This window comes from Myotis nattereri (genome assembly GCF_964212035.1).
Source record: "Myotis nattereri genome assembly, chromosome: 2".
Taxonomy (NCBI): Eukaryota; Metazoa; Chordata; class Mammalia; order Chiroptera; family Vespertilionidae; genus Myotis; species Myotis nattereri.
Genome location: NC_138076.1, coordinates 201,773,369 through 201,793,323, shown reverse-complemented (window position 1 = coordinate 201,793,323; position 19,955 = coordinate 201,773,369). Strand labels below are relative to the sequence as shown.

Here is a 19,955-nt window from a genome sequence, read left to right as displayed (position 1 = left end):
ACAACCCACAGAACAGTCACAGGTCTTCGAAATCAGGCTTTCTTTGGTTTTCTTTTATTTCACTATTCATAACACAGCTCATTCTTAGATAGTTTTCAAAAGGACTATTCAAACTAATGACTCTTGAACTATAGCATGTCATCTGAGAACTTACAGGAATCTAGATGCCTGGGCCCTCCCTCCCCACTGATTCAGGATCTACAGGGCAGGGCCCACAAGCTCCCTGTAGTTCTGTTATGTCATAGCGGAAGATGCTAGATAAGCAGATCTTGTACCCAGCATGCATTTAAATACCTCTGGAACTTCCCAGGGACCCAAATATCAAATCCAGCAAGTGCATGCCCACTAGGCAAGGGTCTTAAACTCATGGTGCACATATTCAATCCACTTTAGCCCACAATTGCTTTATTTGACATAATACAAAACTTTAATTGAACTCTGGTGCTTTAATTGAACTTGGATGCCATTGTTTAGAAAGAGAATGCATTCTTCAGTTGTCCCAACCCCACCCTCCTATTGCCTATACCTGCTACTTTATATATTTACATTACCTGCCTGGCCCCTGAAGGTAAGTGAATTTCCACCTTACGTAAACAATTGGAGAGATAAGAGAGCAGAAAGGCCAAGTGATTTCCCAATGTGACTGCAAATCATTGGGGCAGTTGATGAGGTGAGACCTTGTATCATTGCTTCACCAATTCAGTTGAATGTTTCCTACATCGAGAAGTGGAATTTTCCTCTTTCAAATAACTTACATAATCCACTGGAGTCCAGGTGGTGGCACCTCTGCTAACACTCCTTCATGCACCTGTCCTGCCAGAGACAAATATCTCATGCCTGTGTTCTAGTGGGCAACCCATTCCTCAAGTGGAATACACGGAGGAGGAAAAGAAAACCTGGGGCACGGTGTTCAAGACTCTGAAGTCCTTGTATAAAACCCACGCTTGCTATGAGCACAACCACATCTTCCCACTCCTGGAAAAGTATTGTGGCTTCCGTGAAGATAACATTCCCCAGCTGGAGGAGGTGTCTCAGTTTCTGCAGAGTAAGTGCACATCAGGGTCAAAGGTAAAGGGACAGGAGGGGAGGGCAATAAATGGAGGCCAGTGTGAGTGTGCCGATGGCAATGCGTGCAGGTTGATTCTCCCAGGAAAAATGGAATGTCACTGCTGAGCTCTGCCTCACTTCCAGCCTCCGCTGTTAATCTACTCTCATCGCCTCCCTCCTTAAAGGCACAAGGCATGGGTTTTGCCTATCAATGCCCCTGAATCGTTGTTTTTTTCATACTCAAGGCCCAGGTTGCCCAGTCATGGTTTTCCTTGCAGTTCTGCTATGTTATGAGATGGCAGCAGTGTGCCTGTGTGTAAGAAATGTATTATTTGTGGGCAGTGTTAAGAAAGCCTGAACTCCAAGCCTATACACCCATCTGGTATGAATCTTGCTTTGGACTTTCTCTAGTTGGGTGAACCTACCTCACTTTTGTCATCTGTCCAATGGAGTCTGTGTCAGCATGTTGGCCTTTCTCAGAGGGCAGTTGTGAGAATGAAATGAGATGCTGCATGTGAAATCACCAGCACAGTGATACTACATATACAGTAGATGCTCAGTGCATTTGCCTAACTTGGACTCAGTATCTTAGTGGGGAACCACATCATTGGGGTGACATCACTTCCAAGGAGATAAGGGTTTTCCTCTTTGCCAGGAGGTGGTGTTAATTCAGCAAAACCAAACTAAAACAATCAACTAACCCATAGTAAACACCTGCTTCCCCATTTGTAAAGTGGGGATAGTAAAAACATATAACTCATAGGGGGGTTGTGAGGATTAGTTAGTATGTATTAAGTACTTAGAACAGTGTCTGACATATAGTATGTAATGTATAGCATTAGCTATTATTATAATGATGCCCACTGTTATTATTCTCCTCCTAAGTCTGAAACAAATTGAGAAGAAAATAGAGGAACCAAAGAGATGGAGAACAAAATGTCACCTTTATTACTAATAAAAGCTACTTAGAGAATGCGGTAGAGATGTGTAGCCACCATGGACTTCCTTGCCAATTCATTGGCACAGTGTGTAGCCCATTCCATGGCCAAGAGCACACCAGAGTGTGCTCCTCTATGGACCAACAGTCAAGAGAGAAAGGGAAGAAAGTGAAATTGAGAATATTCATTCCTCTTCCCAAAGGCTTGAATCAGGGAAGTCACTGGTCTTCATGGGGTGGACTGTGTGAGGTGCGATAGAGAAACCAGAGTGCTCCTTTCATCCTTTTTCTTCCTGGGAAGTGCCGTGAAAATTTTATCTGTACTCTGGAAAGACAAGGAGTAGGGAATAAGCATTTAAACCTAACAAATAATAATAGAAGGTAAATTTATTGGATGTTTCCAAAGTGCTAGGCTCTGTGAAAGTAAAGTGGGGCCTTGACTTCCGAGTGTCCCGACTAACAAGTTTTTCAAGATAGGAGCTGTCTCTCGGCCGATTTTTTGCTTTGAGTTGAGAGCTAAAATTCGGGTTACGAGCCAGCTTCAGATACCCCACCGCTAGTTGGTGCAGCGAATGTCACAGTGAACGCCACAACATCAGCCCAGCATCACGTGTCTCACTCGTTCACTTTATGATTTGACATACGAGTAATTTGAGTTATGAGCTCCGTCACGGAATGAATTAAACTCGTAAGTCAAGGCCCCACTGTACTTTGTTAGCTCTTTTGATTTTCAGAATGATCCTAAGAAGTATTTATCCACATGTTACAGGTGAGGAAACTGAGTCTCAGAGACTTGAACTTATTTGGCCCATATCACCCAGCTAGGAAGTACTGGGGTAGATATTTGAAGATGATAAGTCTATCTGGCATCAGCACCCATCTCCTGGACAGCAGGATATATTGCTTCCCTACCTAAAAGTCTTCAGAGCCCTCTGGCTCTGTTGTGATGGGCTTTGAGTTTTCTTTCTCTCTTGATTCCTAGGTTGCACTGGCTTCCGCCTCCGACCTGTGGCTGGCCTGCTTTCCTCTCGGGATTTCCTGGGTGGCCTGGCCTTCCGAGTCTTCCACTGCACCCAGTACATCAGACATGGGTCCAAGCCCATGTATACACCTGAACCGTAAGTATTATCCCCCCTCCACCAGTTGCCAGCAACAGTGTATGCCACCTCTCTTTAATCCAGGAATGAGGTTTGGTTTATTTGTGGACTCATCCATAGAACAAGGTGCCTGGATTGTTTGATGCTAAAAGAAAAACTCATCACTTCTGGGGATTTTCTCTGTTCAAACAGACCATACTAATTGGAGATATGGACATCTTTTGAACCAAAGATTCAGACCTTCCCTGGCAATGGGAATGAGAGGTCACATTCAAATTCCAAAGGGATTGTAGGAGTCAGAGCTATAAAGTTCCAAATGGGAACAGGAAAAAGAGATGGCAAGCTATCTCAACACCTCCTAAATACATGACTACATGATTCTAAACTTTCTCTGCCTAGATTGTGTTTTGACTGAAAGTAGAGAATGGCTGGCTACTATGCTGCTTACTTTTGCATTTAGCTATCTCCTTAGGCAGCTAAAACTTAAGCAATTCATACAAAAATTCAGCAGGACACCCAAAATGGTCTTTCCCTACCTACAAAGTTTATTATTATAAATCAGAAAAGACCCATTCTTAATGGACCTGGCACATGAAGTTAAATCAATGTAAGCTTTCTTTCTTGACTGACTGCTGCCCACTCTAGAATAAGAGAGGAACAGTTCTATTAAAAATTATTTTTTATTTCCTGTGGAGAATAACTGAGCACATTGTATCTGCCCAGCAACGTCAATGCCAAGGTGAGGACTTGGGATGGGAAGTGTTCATGATCCACAGCTCACTCAAGTGTCTGGGGGAATGCCAACAGAAATATTGGCTCTTCCGCACCCCACTGGGCATACACCTAAGACCCCCTGGCTGCTGTGTCCTGTCCTGCCCCTTACTTTTCTTTCCCCTCTTCCTTTTCTCTTGTACTCTGCCTCACCTGATCCCAAGGTTTGTATACCACTTATTCTTGGAAGTGAGGGCATAAGCCTAAAGGAATCACTTCCTTTCTTCCCACCCACTCCTTATGTAGTAAGACTGAGTCGGGTGTGCTTGTAACCCTTGTTCACCCCCAAACTCTGTGTTCTCTCTTTCAGTGACATCTGCCATGAGCTGTTGGGACACGTGCCCTTGTTTTCAGATCGCAGTTTTGCCCAGTTTTCCCAGGTGAGGAATGCATATGTTTAGCCTTCTAGCCTCATGTCTCTGGAAGGTACAGTTCTGTGCTACCACCTGAGATGGGTGTATGGTCCTATGGAGATACCTATTCTAGAGACCACAACATTTGATTTGTGAATCCCTCATACTCTGAATTAAATTGTTGAATTTTCTAATCTCATTTGTCCTACCAGGGGTGGTATATTAGCCTTTCATCAATGAAAAACCTCTCTGGTTCCATGTAGAAGTGACTTTACCTTATCAAGCAGTCATTTGGTATATGTTTTCATTAAGTAAGATGACATTTGCCAAAAATCCAATGCCAGTAGCCCTACTCAGAGTTGGCAAAAAATAATAAGCCTAATGTTTTTTCACTATTATCAAAATAGTAGGCTAGATCTTGATTAATCTATAACAGTGGTGACCATGTTCAAAAAATGTTTTGGGGATCAGTGAAAGAATTCTACTAATGCTCTCCAGGCTTTGAGAGGTGGCCTAGAACCATCATTGGATCATGAGATTGTTGAATGACAATGCATGCATAGGTCCTACCAAGCCACCAATCACCTGTGTGACCTGAGAAAAGTTGTCTTGAGGGGCCACCCTGTTCTTCAAATGTGTATCAATAAAAAGCCCTCCTGCCACACACACACACACACACACACACACACACACACACACACACGATCAAATGGAATGACCCATGAACAAATGCTGGACCAAGCATGAATTTCAGAGTAATGGGATTGTGTGTGAATTTTATAAGCAGGCTGGAAGAAATAAACATTTTCCTGTTGAAGGAAGAGGCTATCACTTAATATATGAAACAAGTGAACAAACAAAAAAGCTGAATTAATTGCTTGCTACATAAGGAAAAACTATTCTTGTAAGACACAGACTTCCCCAAACAATGAAAACTTGCTTTTATGTAGGGTTCTGGGAAATGTGGATTCAGAGATTGTTGAACATTAAAAAGTGCTTAAGGATTGGTTGAACCTTAACTGTGGCAGCGTTACCACTGGACTGAAGTTACTGCTGATAGGCTGACTTTCAGAAGTGTGGTTCTTGCTGCCCAGTGCCACTGCTTGTTTTGGAAGCTTTAAAATTGGGATTGTTGCTATGGCCAAAGATAAATAAGTTTTCTTATCAGAATAGAACTTTTTGTTCTCACCATCAGAAGCTATTAAGGAGATTAAGTAATACCCTTAAGCCATTTCCATTTTGGGGGGCTCCACAGAGAAGTGGACAATTACCTGAGTAGACTGTCCAACCTATGAGGGATGGTGGGGGGTGAGGGGATAAGAAATTAACCAAAGGACTTGTATGCATGCATATGAGTATAACCAATGGACACAGACTGGGGTGGGGGGAGGAGGGAGGGCATGTGCTGGGGGTTAGGGGTGGCCCGGGAGAGGTCAATGGGGGAAAAGGAGACTTATGTAATATATTAAACAATAAAGAACTTAATTTTTTTTTAAAAGAGAGAGATGGAAGCTCTGGGCCATGAGTGCCACACAGTTTCAACTTTGACCAGGACAGTCCTAAGGCAGAGAACCATTCTAAAGCTTCCCTGAGCACATCCCTTTTTTTATGTAAAGGCAGGACTTGCTTTCTGCTAGATTAAAAGATGGGATGGAGATGGAACATGTTGGGGTCCAGCCCCAGCAGGTCCAGGGGTTCCCAAAGGTGTGGATGGAGTCGATGAAGAAGGAATGACACGGAGACAGTGTTCAGTTGATCAGCATAGCGAGGTTCTCTAGCCAGGTTCTCCAGCCAAGTTCTGTGTTTTATTGTCTTGTTACATCTGTATTTATACCAGTTGATTTTAATCCTATCAATTTATATTCCAAAGGTTAGGGCGTTTCTTATCTCCATTCCAGGGAGTAAAGATTATGTAGCTTAAGTGTGATTGTTCGTAGTTAAAGTGATTAATTACCCGCCTGGCACTTAGTTAAGGGGTTTTATTCCCTCCCTAACTCCAAGGAAAAATCCTCACCTGGGGAAACAACCTTTCTTGGGGAGGTGGTCCTGTTTAAAACACATAGCATTAAGAGGGGGAGCAAACATATGCCATAAATGCCAGGTCCCTTGAAACATAAGCTGTGCAGATGTTTCTTCCCTGCAGCGACTGTGTCAAGCAGCAAGGGTGGATCAGCTTCTGGCAGGAACACAGGGATATCTTGGGACCCCTTGTGCTAGGCAATCTCTAGGCTCACAAAGTTTGGTGACAACTAGAACAGGGTGCCATTTTGATCTTGGATTTATCAATGGCTCCCGATAGACTTAGAACTGTGGCATGTCTGGAACAGAGATGGGGAAGGGGCAAGAGAGTAGATCCAGGCTAAGCCAGTATCTAGATTTGATTCATTCTAACTGGACAGCGTTTTCTCAGTATGTAATCTGGGCCAGGTGCTGCATTTGGCCTAGACAGGAATACAGGGATAAAGACCATGTAACTTCTTGCTTCATTATGGGCCCAATTCTTAGTCCTTCCCTCTATCTACGTTAATTTCTTGGTTATATCACCCAATTTCATGGCTTTAAATACAAGCTCTAACCTGATGATAAACACATTTATATCTCCACCCAGACTTTAATCCTAAAACTTAGACTTACATATCCAACCACCTATTCAATATCTCCACTTGGATGTCTAATAGACATCTTTATTCATCCTGTCCAAAACTGAATTCTTTATCTTCCTGTTCAAACCTTCTTCACCCACAGCCCCCTATATTAGTTCATGGCAACTCCATCCTTCTAGTTTCTCAAACCAAAAGCACTTGGGGGACATCATTGACTTTTCTTTCTTACATACCTACAACCATATCTTTCAGAAAATTCTAAGGGCTTACTTTCAAAATATATGTAGAATCTTGTCATTTCTCATCATATTCACTGCTACAACCTAGTGTTAGCCACTAGCATTCCTCACCCTGGTGACTGCAGTAGCCTCATAACTGGTCTCCCCTCCTCTACCCTTGACCCCCTACAGTCTATTCTCACAGAGAAGCCAGAGTGAATCTTTGAAGACATAAATCAAATCTTGCCACTTCTCTGCTCAAAACCCTGTAATGTCTCCCCATTTCACTGAGAGGACAATCTTGAGCCCCAAATAACCAAAAAGGTCCTACATGATGGGGCTCCAGATTCCTGTTTGATATCATCTGTCACTCCCCCCATCCTCTTACTCTGCTTTAAGCATACTGGCCCCTCTCTATTTCTTGAACCAACTGAATTACCTACTCGAAAGTAAAAACCATGAGATAAAGGATATTTATCAATTTTGTATGTTTCCAGAAGAGCACAATGTTTTTGCATATGGTAGGAAAGACAAACACACACACACACACACACACACACACACACACACACTGATACAAGGCAGACTGAAGCAAATGCTGCAAGAGAGACAAAAATACAGCTAGAGAAATTTCGCAGTTGAAGCTGTGATGAGAAGTGGTTCGTGACATTTCAGACTCTCCAACTATATATACCTGGATGGATGTCAAGCACTTCTGTGGTTTCTTCAGGGTGTATAATTAAGACCTATCTAGTACCCCAGAAATGTTCCACTTCTGCTGTAGAAGAATAATTACTAAATTGGAATCAAGAGATGAAGCTTTAGACACAAAGTGCTGTGTAACCTTGAGCATATCATCTCCCTTTTCTGTGCCATAGTTTTCTCATCTGTAAAAAAATACACCTGTTGAATCAAGCCAACACTTTCATTCAGCCAACTCTTGATTCAACAGGTGATTGACCAGCTAGGGAACAGTTTCCCCCACTCTAGAGATCTGTGATTCTATGATGTGTGCTTAAGGAAGACTTGACAGAACAATTAGGGTCTCTCTGAGCTCTTCTGAAGACATCTAGCCAACCATCACCTTCTGTGATCAAGTACCTTTATCTTTAACTGAGGATAAAGGTTGAAAATAGGCAGACCCTGTCATGCCAATGACTCCGTTTTTTTCATAATTACAGGAAATTGGCCTTGCCTCTTTGGGTGCACCTGATGAGTACATTGAGAAACTTGCCACGGTAAATTCTGCGTTTCTGTGGTGGGTAGTGGGAGTGTTATGGGTTACAGCCCTCAGGTCTCTGAAGCTTTGTTCTTCCCCTGAAAGCCAGGTCATTTGGAAAGAAAACCAGAATGCACTGGGTTACATTTGCACATGTATAATTTTTCACTTGGATTTCTCCTTAGTGGTTGGATTTTGAAATCAGTTGCATGCAGATGTTTACATGTGATTCTAAACAGAGTGCCTTGAAAATATCAATAAGCTGTAATAATTGCCCTTGAGATTTCTCCAGCATAAAGTATGTGTGTATGTGGAAGCAATGATTGATAGGGGGGTCATTCAGAGATTCCAAGTTTAGCACAGATGAGGGGGTGGCCCTTCATTGATTCTATCACCCTCCAATCTCCTGCCTCCCACTGCTGAGCCTGATGGGATTGTTTGGTAAGTTCAAACAACATAAAGGGAACATCTCACTCTAGTTGATTCCATGAAGAAGAAAGCAAAAGTGGTGGAGGAGTTCCTGTTCTAGAGAGAACAATTTATTAGGGGTATACTTTGAGGGCACCCTCAATATTCTCCCCCACTGTCACTGCTTCCTGTCTCACCTTGCATTCAGCCAACTCTTGATTCAACAGATGATTGGTTAGGATGAGACACAAGAGACAGAGAGTTGACCTCAGGTCATGCTGATTCAGAGAACAAACCTGCACAAACTCTTACCTGGGCAGTCCTGTCCTTGATCATGGGGCATCTGCTGCCTTTACCTCCCTTGTGGTGTGCTCTCAACTTGACTTTCCATTCCAGATTTACTGGTTTACTGTGGAGTTTGGGCTCTGCAAACAAGGAGACTCCATAAAGGCATATGGCGCCGGGCTGCTGTCATCCTTTGGTGAATTACAGGTATGACTCTAACAGGAACTAACAGTAGATTTGAAAGTGGTGGAAATAGCTGACCATTCTTTTTTTTTTCTTGGTGCTATGGAAACCCCATTGACATTCATTTTGTGATTCAAGCCAGGGGATTAACCTTAAGAGATTGCTGCCTTAGCAGTTATGATCTGATCATGAGTGCGTGTTAATTGAACTATAAGTTCACAGGTCTCCAGGACAGAGGGGCTTCCTGATTCCAAGGTTGAACTGTGCATACAGATGTATGAAAACACGTGCCAGCAAATGTGGTTGGCTCCCTCATCTGTTGATCACCTTATTTGAAAATGTTTGCAGTGCATTACTTCTTTCTATCTTGACTGTAGGTTTTAGATGAGCTATAAAGGGTAGAATATAGCAGATGCAAAATAATTCAGTTTACTTCTTTTGGGCTGGGGTGTGTGGAAGGAATCCAGGTGAGATGGGAGAAGGCACACAAATGGCCTGTGGGATGCAGCAGGGACCATTGGCCCTGATTTAACTGTGAAATTTTTCCACTTGGTGTTTGCAGTACTGCTTGTCGGACAAGCCCATGCTCCTCCCGCTGGAGCTGGAGAAGACAGCCATTCAGGAGTACACAATCACAGAGTTCCAGCCCCTGTATTACGTGGCTGAGAGTTTTAACGATGCCAAGGAGAAAGTAAGGTGAGGTGGCAACTAAGGCAGGTCAGCAGCTCTTGGGACCTCCTTACTTGCTCTGTTGCCACTGATCTGTGGGTGGTTGGCCAGGAGGCGGACTCCAGTGCCCACAGCAATAGTGTGCAGCAGATAGAGCCTCCCACCCTTGTCCCTTCCCACTCTCTGTTGGGAGGGGTTCCTTCATGAGATACTATTTCATAGCTAGTGTCCTCACATGCCAATCCCTCCAGACTACCTAGCCACCTGATCCTTGTTCAATACAGCCACCAAATCCATAGATTGAACCCTCCTGTGTGAAGAGTAGACACAGAAGTCCCTCCACCAAATCAGTCCTTGAAATCTTATAACCTATGTTCACTTTATTCTCCTAGACACCTACAGAACTCACTCCCTGATCTCCTTCACATCTTTACCCACATTTAACCTTCTTTGTGCGTCTTTCTCTAACCAACTTATTTAAAACCACTACTCAGCCTGGCCCCAGCACTACTTACCCCCTTCTATGACTTATTTTTCTGTTTTCTACTTATTAATGTCTACTATATTGTAGGATGTAAGATCCATGAGGATAGACATTTTATCATTTCTGTTTTCTACTCTTCCCCCAGCCCTTAGAACATTGCATGACACATGGTAGGCACTCAACAAGTAATTAGCAAATGCACCAATCTCAGGGTGTGAGTGAGCCCAGGGGTTCCAACTCTGGAACTTGGATATCCAGCCACTGTACTCCACCAGACTCGATAAACTTGGAGAGCCCTACTAGCCTCCCTTATAATTGTCTTCTCATTATGGCAGCTTCTACTTTCACCAGAAACCAACTTAGAAATATCATTTGTGATACCTTTGCATATTATAGATCATTTTTTAATATCTTGTTAATTACATTGCTTAACGTGCATTCCTCCCAGACCTAGGAGTAATGAAGAAGAAACAAGCCTACTGAAGAGTCAGACTACCTTCGTCTTCCCAGCTTCACAATATACTGCCAGTATGGCCTTGGTAGACACTTAGCTGCTCCAAGCCCCAGTTTTCTCAACTGTAAAATGGGGAAAATAATAGTACCTTCCCGCTAGAGTTCTTATTAATATTAAAATAGGAGTGAGAATTATAAAGACTATAGAACAGTAAGAACTTAACATAGTTCTTGGTACAGGGGAGGCACTAGAGCTATACTAAATTTCACTCATAATGTAGTGTTTTCTTCAACTCTTGAGAGCTGTATTCCCTCCTTGCACTGATTTCCAACCATCTCAGAGCTTATTTTTTTCTATAACACTCTGTAGCTGGATTCTACTTACTCTTTTTTTAAAAAAATATATTTTATTGATTTTTTTACAGAGAGAAAGGGAAAGGGGTAGAGAGTTAGAAACATCGATGAGAGAGAAACATTGATCAGCTGCCTCCTATTCACCCCCTCCTGGGATGTGCCCGCAACTAAGGTACATGTCCTTGACCAGAATCAAACCTGGGACCCTTCAATCCACAGGCAGACACTCTATCCACTGAGCCAAACCAGTTAGGGCTCTATTTACTCTTTTTATTTTATTTTATTTTATTTAATCCATGAGAATTTTGGCTTTATTGTAACCTGGGTTTTTACTGTAAGCTGCCTCTGTTCTTTTTGGAAGTAGGTGACCAAATAAATATGTGCATACATGTGTTTATATAGTCACATAGACACACAAACAACAAAGGGTTCCCAAGAGGACCTCACTAAAACTCCATTACACTTCTTAGCCTTGTGTCTAAACCTCCTGGTCTAGCGTTTTCTGTGTTACTAATAGCCAAGTGAAAGGCCATTGAGAAATCTTTCAGAATTACCTTTTCCCCAAATGATGCCCTTCACCCAGATCTATGGTTTTGGTTTCAGGAACTTTGCTGCTACAATCCCACGGCCCTTCTCAGTTCGTTATGACCCATACACCCAAAGGATTGAGGTCGTGGACAATACCCAGCAACTTAAGATTTTGGCTGACTCCATCAACAGTAAGTAACATACCTTTGAGGCTACTCTCTTTCCCAGAAATAGAGAGAGTTGTGTTTTTGTATCTTCACGATAGAAACAGTAAGAAATTTATTAAATTTCTTGCCATGTTCTTATGAAGATTAAAATAGGAATGAGAACTATAAAGACTATAGAACAGTAAGAACTTAACATAGTTCTTGGTACAGGGGAGGCACGGGAGCCATGCTAAATTTTACTCATAATGTAGTATTTTCTTCAATTCTTGAGAGCTGTATTCCCCTCCTTGCACTGATTGCCAAGTATCTCAGAGCTTGGTAACAACATGGCATAAGTGGGAGTGGCTCCATGAGACCTTCTTAGTCCAGTGGTCTAGGCTGAGTTATCTACTTAGACTGTGCATTCTCAAACCTAGTGTGCATCAGAATCACTTGGGGTGATAGTTAAAAATGAATAGTCATCGATCATAGCCCCAGACTACATTCACAAAATTTGTGATGAGGCTTGGGAGTTTGTATTTGTAATAAGGTCCCAGGTGATTCTGACACAGGAGGTTTGTATGAACCACACTTTTAGGTTCAATGGCTTAGCTTCTTGCAAGCATCAATGGATGGTCATGTAAAAAAGAAACAGAACAGCTGGTGATTTTCCCCGGGGGAGAAAACTGTTAACTCCTCCTGAGAAGCAGTCTATGGGAAGAGGAAGCCAATTATATTAATAGCTCTCTCACTTCCTAAAACTTGAAACTACCTAAGCCAGTGGTTTTCAACCTGTGGGTCCCGATCCCTTTGGGGGTCGAACGACTCTTTCACAGGGGTCGCCTAAGACCATCAGAAAACACATATATAATTACATATTGTTTTTGTGATTAATCATTATGCTTTAATTATGTTCAATTTGTAACAATGAAATTGGGGATCACCACAATATGAGGAACTGTATTAAAGGGTCGCGGCATTAGAAAGGTTGAGAACCACTGACCTAAGCCATGATTGCCCAAATTCTATCACTGTGAGCTCCTTGAGGGTTGGGGTGCATCCCGATGATTTCCCCGTACTTTACACATTGTGGACACTTGAAGGGTGTGTGTTCATGATATGAGTGGCTCATTTATTTTTTTTCTAGGTGAAGTTGGAATCCTCTGCAGTGCCCTCCAGAAAATAAAGTGAAGCCATGGACAGAAATGGGTCTGTCAACTGAGAATCTGTTGATAGAAATCCAACTACTTCTTTTATTTTATCTGAGAAAGTCTGAAAATCAAACCTTAATTAGAAATGACAGCCTTAAATCACTTTTTTGAACAAGGTGAAGGAGCAACAAATAAGTCTAAATAATCTGAAATGACAGCCTATTAAAACATACCCCAAAGCATAATGGGGGATCTTTTGGGGTCATCTTTTGATTTTGAGATGATAATCGCATACTCTCAACTGAGTTAAAATGAATAATGTCACTTTTCATCAAAGTTAATTAATCTGTGACCTGCTTCATTCAAGCTTCATATTTACCATAGAGAATTCCTAAAGGAGTATGTATCACTCAATGTAAAACACAAGCCTGTGATTAGAATTGAACTTTGGGGTTTAATATAAATCTTAGCCTACAAAAGTCATCTTCTATTTCATTGAACTATGATTCTAATAACTTCTTTATTGTATTGCCTATGAACATTTTCTTTAATTCAGAACCCTATTAAAATGGTTAGAAACATTAAAATTCATAGTATAATATCAAAACATTTCTGTATGTTTTATTGTAACCATAAATACTGCTGTGGAAGATAATACAACTCCCCACCTGACTCCTACAACTTGCAGCATCATCTTCTAATCATTGCAAAGTTTGTTTTGGGAGATATTTTGAAGACACTTAAGATTTATTAGATGTTAACTAAAAGCCTAGCTGGTAGATATTCAGTAAATAGTCATTGAATGAATAAGGAAATACATTATTAAAGAGCAAATGAGAATTTTTAATTATGATAAAAATATTTAGTGGTTACAAAATTTTCCATTTTCAAGTGTTTCTTGGAATGAAATATTTCTCTTGCTGCCTTAGAAATATATTAGCTGGATAATCTTGTGACATGAAACAATGGTCAAAGAATCTGATTTCCAATCCATTGCAGGGGCTCATTGTGATCATCTATGTCATATCTGGATGGATAGTCAACAGACTTAGACTTTTGTTGATTGTACATTTCACATGAATACTGGATATCTGAGGAAGAATGGGAGGTTTATAATGCCTTAAAAACTGTGCTTTGAAATAATTCTCACACCACAGAATTTAAACCTTTCAACACAGTCCAAATCTATATATACATGCAAATTAATGTTGTAAGCAATAAAATAATGACATGTTCATCAACATAAAGCTAAACCTTTATCTTGAAAAACATAACTTTGGAGATTGAAATGGAAATTTCTTCTTTTAAGCAGAAGGCAGTAGACCTTCATTCCTCTGTTCCAGTTTCTGACAGTTGCACACCATTTTGAAGCTTCCTTTTCCTTCTAGAGCTGTAGCATTACCGGTTTTAAATCACAAGCTCCAAAAAGTCAACACTCTGCTGCTAATGACAGTTGTTTTTTTTTCATCTGGAAATATTGTGTTGTGCTCATTTTATGAAATAGTTAACATAAAGGAAATTGATTTAAACATCATCATTCTCCAGACATGTTGTTTTACTGAGGGTTCAACACAAGAAAACATGACTTCGCTTTCCTGCCCATCTTTAAGACTTTCCTGCCCAAGTGGTCAAACTTTTTGTCTTTCTAGGGGCAGGAAGAGAGAGACCAGTTTTTAAAATAAAGGTCATTATGCTGGCTGGTGTTGCTCAGTTGGTTGACCATCACTATAGGCACCAAAAGGTCACCAGTTGGATTCCCAATCAGAGGCACACGCCCAGGATATAGGTTTGATTCCCGGTCGGGGTGCATGCAAGAAGCAACCAATCAATGTTTCTCTGTCACATAGGTATTTCTCTTTGCCTCTCCCTCTCTCCCTTCCTCTCTTTAAAATCAATAAAAACATATTTTTAAATAAAATAAGTCATTGATACCATGATCAATGTCATTTCCTGCTCTGAACACTGCATTCCAATGCCAACCTTAGAAATAATTCTTGAAAAACCAAGCAGGACAAATTAGTCCCTCAACTATGGATGTGATAAGAAAGCATCCTGTTCTTTTAAGAGTAATTATCTATCACCACTCATTAAAGGATTGTCAAATAAATGTCACCAAAATTAGTCATTAACTGTAGAAGTAAGAATCAACTAATATACAATGCTTAACAATGCAGTTTATTGCACTTTCTTGAATGCTCAGTAAAACAATAAATATTTATTTGACCAGCTATTTCCTTGCCAGTTCATTAATGGAACCAGGCTCATTAACATGGTTACCCGGTGGGCTGTGGGGCAGCGCCTTGTTTCAGCAGGTCCTTGTTTCCATCTACGCACCATCCCACTCCTGGACCTCCTTTTCTCTTCCACCCTGGGGCTCTCTGAACTAAAACGGAGAGTCTTTCATTTTTCAGTCCTGGCTCAGAATTTGCTCAGATGGAACCACAAACACAAGATCCATTTAAGAGACTCAAACCTCAGCATTCCAAAGATCCAGTTTCTATTTGGTGAAATTAAAAGCTCCATCTCCTGGACATACAGGCCATGGCAGTGGGTTTTCAGCCAATCCCAGTATTAACCTGTCCTGGATTTACCAGGAGTAAAAATTAAAATGGCCATGTGCCTATGAAGCCCTCACCTGGTGCTTTTCCACCTACATCTGGAGGTGGGGCAGAGGAGGGAGCTGGAGGAGAAATAGATTCTGGCAGAGGGAAGGGTGAGAGGCATCAAAATAGCTAAAGTCTTTAAGTCTAAAACAAGAGGTGACACTGAGGGGGAACATGAAAAGAAACTGTCAGATTCGCCCAGGCAATGACACACGCTCTGGAGGGTGTGGACATGGGGTTCTTCCATTTCCTTCTTAGCCAGCAGGTTAATTAAAACCAACTCCTGCCCCCCAAAACCTCAGACTCCTCCATCCACTTTAGGGGAAGATGGGCCGGCTGCTCTTGACCTTAAATATCCACGAGTTGACTTCAGCCAGAACCACGGACAGCTCCTGCCCCAGTTCTGCCCCTCCAGGCCCTGGACAGTCTCCAGTTCCACTGGAGATGACCTGGAGTGTGGCTCCCCAGATAGGCCTCCTCTTGCTCTGCTCTCTCCATCCTCCCAGGTGTCTTGTTAAGAGCCTGGAGTCCTGCCTTGAGCCAGGTACCCAAACCTGCTTCCAAGACCAAGGGTACTTGGTCCCAAGTAGAAATTTACATAAATATGACCTTCCCAAGTCCAGAGTCAGCCTGTTTATTGATGCCTTAGAACAAAATCTCAGAGATATACATATTCGCTCAGAAGAAAGAGGCCTATAGTTGTATTCTCCTATTTCTTCTGAATCAAAACTGCATGGAGATGAAGTTCTGTCATTTCCCTGGATTAGTTGGGTGCCCTAACCTCGTCTCATTTTAAGGTAGTTTTTGGAATAGTAATATGCCACAGAATCTTCAAAACTTTGTCCTTGGAAGAATTTTCTGATGAAGGAGACAACAAAACATGGTGATTAATCAAAGAAGTTGAAGTTGGATTGAATCCCGAGTTTCCCATTCCCTGAATATACAGCCTTAAGCAATTTATGGCCTCGAGCAATTTACCACCTTCTGCTTCTGTTCCTTCATCAGTAAGTTGAGAATATAATAGTATGTGCTTATTCACATATTTTGAATGGATAATGGTGAATCTCAAGTTGTAATGAAATTCAGACTTCTTTGGAAACCTATAGAATGAGCTACAGTTTTATTTAAAATGTCAATATTTTAATACACCAGAACTTAAATTATTTGCAACATATGATAAAAATTTTCAGATGGTAACTTACAAATATATGAGGGGTGTATAGTTTTATAAAATTCTTATAGGATGTGTATGAAAAAAGTTTGGATAGTAGGTGTGTACTATAGGCTGCACTGTATTTAGTGGCCCCTACAGGGAGTCCCTTCTCACACATTGCTCCAGTTTTACTTGAACAATTTGGAGAAGTGGAGAGCTGTCATTTGCATTGATTGTTCCATAAATTACTAGAAAGGCCCTGGGTCAGAAGCTCACTGGGACGGAAATGCAGCACGATGGAAATAGCACTAGACCTCATGTGAGCTCTGAGTTCCCTCTGAACTAGCTCTTTGGCTCGCTGAACCATAGTGGCCCCATCTGAAACATGAGCAAAGAAAACCTGCCCTCCCCAATTCACAGTGTGGTAGAATATACAGCTGAAGAACACAGGCTCTGGGTTCAAATTCCAGCTCTGCCATGGACCAGCTAATAATTTTTATTTCTCTGTGACTTCTGTTTGTCATCTGATACTTATATAATAGGAATAATAGTACCTACTGAATAGTTGTTGTGATGGTTAACCAAGTTAATATTTACAAATAAAGTGCTTTCAATAGTGTCTGACACATAGCTATTATCACTACTACCTTAGCTATAACTGTTGTTGAGAACATTAAAAGCATTAGAAATGCTTTAAACCCTCTGGCTGCTACACAAATAAAAAACACTGATAAAACTATATTGGTTATGATGCTTTCACCAGCAAACTACCCCCCTCCCCCAAAAAAACCCCACAAAAAAACTTCAATAAAATGAGCTTAACCTATGAAGAGATTTATTATTTCCCATAACAGTAAGTCCATAGATGTCAGAATCAGGGCTCCAGTGCGATTACTCTGGGCTGTGTCCTAAGAGTGTGCTGTCTTTGTCTGCACAGTGACTTCCCTCATGCTCATAGGACGGCTACTGGCAGGAGCTGAAGCCAGGTGTTGCCCTTTTGCTGTAGTCTGAATGTTGACGTCCCCCCAAAATTCATATGTTGAAACCCTCACCTTGACCATGCTGATACCTTGATCTTTACCTTCCCAGCCTCCATCACTGTTGGGTACAAGGCACCTGGTCTGTGGTATTATGTTATGGCAGCCCAAACAGACTAAGATCTCTTCCATCTAATTGATCATCTTAAGTCAGGTGCCCATCTCTGTATCATAAACATTGCTTAAGGAAATACCACGCAGATTGCCTTCACCCTGGGTGTCTGAACTGATTATTGGCAAATGCAATATTGTGACTAGTTTAGAGTAATCAAGATCAAGGCCCTGCCCTAGCAGGTTTGGCTCAGTGGATAGAGTATCAGACTGAAGGGTTCCGGGTTTGATTCCAGTCAAAGGCACGTACCTCGGTTGCAGGCTCAATCCCTCAATCCCTGGCCCTGGTCAGGGCAAATGCAGGAAGCAACCAATCAATGTGTCTCACATCAATGTTTCTCTCTCTGTCTCTTCCTTTCCCTTCCACTCTCTGCAAAAAGAGTCAATGGAAAAATATCCTCAGGTGAGGATTAACAACAAACAACAACAAAGATCTGGGCCCTGAAACTTGGGAGTGAGTCCCATGCTATCTTAGGGTCTCAGCACGAAGCAGATGACATATTAAAACTAGTTAAATAGCCTGGCCAATGTAGCTCAGGGGTTGAGTTTCGACCTATGAACCAGGAGATCTTCGGGGTCAGGGCACGTGCCCGGGTTTTGGGCTTGATCACCAGCGTGGGGTGTGCAGGAGGCAGCTGATCAATGATTCTCTCTCATCATTGATGTTCCATCTTTCTCTCCCTTCCCCTGAAATCAATAAAAATATACATTAAAAAAAACAACAACCCTAAACACATGAAGAGAATTTACTAAAGGGACTATAAAGTTGTGGGCAGAGTTTGGGTAACTCAACAAGGGACTGTGCAGGCTAGAGGTAGAAACAACAAGGAGCCATTATTACCATCCTCACTGTGAGGACCGGGGGGCTTCTCTGAGAAGGTGCACACAGAGCATGGGAGGGAGAGGGCTGCCCCAGACGATCTCTGTCCATTCCCAGAGAGCTGCTGGCAACTGCAGCTACTTAGCAATGAAGGACAAAATAACACCCCTCCCCCGCCCCCCCCCCCGCCATACTTTTCTACCACTTGCTGAAAACCACGGAGGAAGGGAGTTATTAATGCCATTGGTATCCCCCCAGCCCCAGGTCAGACACCCAGGCCTGGGTCAGGGTGCAGAAAAAGAAAGCAAATGAAGAGTGTCACACCTCATCTGGTGAAGCAAATGAAATAGTGTCATGCCTGGGCTGCGCAGGGGAGAGGAGTGATACCTAAACAAGGTGGTGTCCTGGTGGGAAAGAGGAAAGGAATGCTGGATAGGTACCTAACAAGATGCACTCCCAGTATCCTCATTCAAAAGAAAAGTGTTCTGTTTCTTCTTCAAATGATCTAAAGTTGCAGACATCTCTTATTTGTAAGTAAAATCCAATCCATCCTCAAGGGAGCTGCACAAGAAGATAACACAGGGCTGAGCTGCCACCACTTGATGAGGGATTCAGGGAAAGGGGGGTGTCCAGATCTTTCAGGGAAGAGTGAAGAAATCCATCCCCATGAGGGATTGCAAAGGGAAGTGGCTGTTCCCTTGACAAAGCCAAAGAGAACAGCCTAATGAGGCCTAAGCCGGTTATGTGGTGTAATTTACTGAATCGTGTTGGCTTGCAATGTTTCAAGGCAAATTTTTTTTGTAATACATGATTAGTAGGAAAAGATTTGGATGTTGCCATTTTCCAAAGAAAACTTGACTACATGTAGTAATTAAGAAAAATGTTCTCCTTGGAAAGTCTCATATTTCTATGCAAAGTGGTATCCTCAGTCAGAGTTTACACAAGGTATTATTGCCTAATGGATGAGGATCGCTAATTAGTTCTGAACTAAATGTCAGGATAAACAAATGCAATCCCGAAAGGACTTCAAGAAGCTCTCTAAGTGGCACCATCCACAGCAGAGAGAATCTACCCCTGTGGTTCTCCATACTGGCTGCACATTAAAACTACGTGGGGGAGCTCTTTTTAAAAAAACAAAACAAACAAAAAAAACCCCTCTACATCCAGACTTCACTCCATAGCAATTTAAAAAATGTTCAGTGAGGTCTAGGCATGGGTACTTTCAAAAATCTTCCCAAGCAATTCTAATATTCCACCAAGGTTGAGAATCTCTCGCTTGTAAGATACTTGCATCGCTGATGGATGCAGCATGCTGAAATCAAGCG

General features: G+C 41.9%; 1 protein-coding gene across 1 annotated transcript in view; it reads left to right on the top strand.

Annotated features, from left to right (window-relative positions):
• The window catches only part of PAH (phenylalanine hydroxylase), a gene marked incomplete at its 5' end in the record, with an annotated part of 55,917 nt that extends 41,478 nt beyond the window's left edge, over positions 1-14,439 (top strand). Inside the window, 8 exons of the mRNA XM_081085112.1 lie at positions 849-1,045; positions 2,967-3,102; positions 4,163-4,232; positions 8,208-8,264; positions 9,050-9,145; positions 9,684-9,817; positions 11,685-11,800; positions 12,903-14,439. Coding sequence (XP_080941238.1) covers positions 849-1,045; positions 2,967-3,102; positions 4,163-4,232; positions 8,208-8,264; positions 9,050-9,145; positions 9,684-9,817; positions 11,685-11,800; positions 12,903-12,946 — 850 coding nt within the window. The 3' untranslated portion in view covers positions 12,947-14,439. The remainder of the gene's footprint in view (positions 1-848; positions 1,046-2,966; positions 3,103-4,162; positions 4,233-8,207; positions 8,265-9,049; positions 9,146-9,683; positions 9,818-11,684; positions 11,801-12,902) is intronic.
• Between the last annotated feature and the right edge of the window lie 5,516 nt (positions 14,440-19,955).